The 1786-nt window shown below is 46.5% G+C and overlaps 1 protein-coding gene across 1 annotated transcript; it reads right to left on the bottom strand.

The window, feature by feature from the left end:
* Nucleotides 1–6: 6 nt before the first annotated feature.
* LOC111653421 (coagulation factor X-like) lies at nt 7–1538 on the bottom strand (the record flags this gene model as incomplete). The annotated part of the gene is made up of 5 exons (XM_023404033.2): nt 1245–1538; nt 870–1123; nt 653–770; nt 344–531; nt 7–140 (listed from the first exon to the last, which is right to left on the bottom strand). Coding segments are annotated over exons 2-5 (596 nt in total), but the record flags the coding sequence as incomplete, so codon positions are not given.
* Between the last annotated feature and the right edge of the window lie 248 nt (nt 1539–1786).

Genomic DNA, 1786 nt, shown 5'->3' with positions numbered 1-1786 from the left:
ATGCGCAGTCGGGTGGATTCGATGCAGGTGTGCCGATCCACGTAGGGAACTGTGAGGCGTTGTAAGATGGGGGACGCCTGCCGACCCTCACCGAGACGGCCAAAACCACTGACCAGGCCGTCTTGCTGTCGCATCAGGACCTGCAAGAGGAGTTCAGACATGGAACGAGTTAATAAGTGTTAATTAATCATCAACTACCTGTCCCCCTGTTTCTAGTCTATGCTAAGTTACGCTAACCGGCTGCTAGCTGTAGCTTCCTATTGAACAGACTTGAGTGGGATCAAAGAGTGTTTCTCAAAGTTAGTTTACAGTAAACGTGTTTAAATTGGTTTTAAAGTTTCACCTTTTCAGCAAACTCTGGCTGAGGTAAGCAGGCTGGCAGGATGAACCTGGAGAACTTGATGGGGCGGGTTAATTTGATGAGAGCGATGTCGTTGTGGTAGGTGTCCGGTCTGTAGTTTTTGTGCGCGACAATAGTTTCCACAAAGTGGGTCGCTTCATTCTCGTGATCAACCAACGTGTCGAACTCACCTGAACAGAAATTATAAATATTTTACCAACATTTGAAGTGTGATACATGATTTTTTTTTTTTGTTTAAAACACACCGACTATATACACCGCTGATGGTGGTAATTGGTCAGTCACACGTACCGAGCTTGATGTACATGTAGCGTGATTGGTTCAAGCAGTGGGCGGCGGTCAGGATGATGTATTCGTTGAGGATGGTTCCTCCGCAGAACCCAGTGTCGTCTTCGTTCAGGAGGAGAGCCTACGAAGACCAGATGGGAGCAGAAAACAGTTTGTGATGGACTCCCAGGTGTCCACGTATAAACAATAATAGACAATGTAGTGTTTGTAATGTCTGTACCTGCCATGGACAATCTCCTGGTGGACAGTCCTGTCCGTTGACGATGCGGGTGTTTCCTGCCATTACAGAGGGGATCGTCTCCTCGAAAATGGTGTATTTAGGGACAAATTTCTCTTCGATGTCGCTGCTGTTGGTGTTGGTCTCGAGGTCTGTCATGTTCAAACCAGTCGTGTTCACCCCTGTTGTGTTCTGTCGCTCGTACCTGAAAACAGTCCGGGTGGGTGAGGAGTGGATGGCACCACACTTGTAGGTCTCTGCAAGAGTTGATGTGAGGTTCAGATGTCAGGGTCTGTACACTGAAGACTGATAATTGAAAGAACCATCTTGGCTGTTTTTGGGGACCAGTCAAAGACCATGGAGATCTGAGACTCTTACGGTTGGACTTGCAGGATTTATCATCTGATCCCAGGAAATATCCGTCAGCACAGGAGCACTGAACCTTTCCGTAGACCACTTTGCAGAAATGATCACAGCCGCCATTTTTGGTCTCACAGAGCTCAGGAATAACTGCGAAGACATAGAGAACACTGCCAAAACCAGGGGACAACTCTGTCTCCAGACAAGAATATCAATACTGGACACTTGTGGAAAACCCTGGAATATACTGAATGATATTTTTGGTCTCTACAGTACTTGGCATGGCAGGTCCAGCACAGTAATGTTAGGGAAACATTGTGCTAATGGTTAATCAAAGGCAAACATCAGTGGCAGGAGCTTGCTTTTTACATCATGACATTTAGAACATAGTAGTTCCTGCGTTGGCATTGGATGTAAATTGAGAGAAATCATCTAATAAGGAAGTACTTCCTGGGAAAACCAGGCTGGGCAACAGCACCTGAACACCTCTCCATGACGTCTGGATGAAGTCACAGAAACCAACGTTTTGAACACTGGAAGCAGGAGACCTTACGCTCAAC

Source organism: Seriola lalandi, unplaced genomic scaffold (assembly GCF_002814215.2).
Source record: "Seriola lalandi dorsalis isolate HSWRI2012SDOR001 ecotype SW California unplaced genomic scaffold, Sedor1 jcf7180001974052, whole genome shotgun sequence".
NCBI classification, from domain to species: domain Eukaryota; kingdom Metazoa; phylum Chordata; class Actinopteri; order Carangiformes; family Carangidae; genus Seriola; species Seriola lalandi.
Note: the sequence above shows the minus strand (reverse complement) of the source record. Positions and strands in the feature narration are given on the sequence as shown.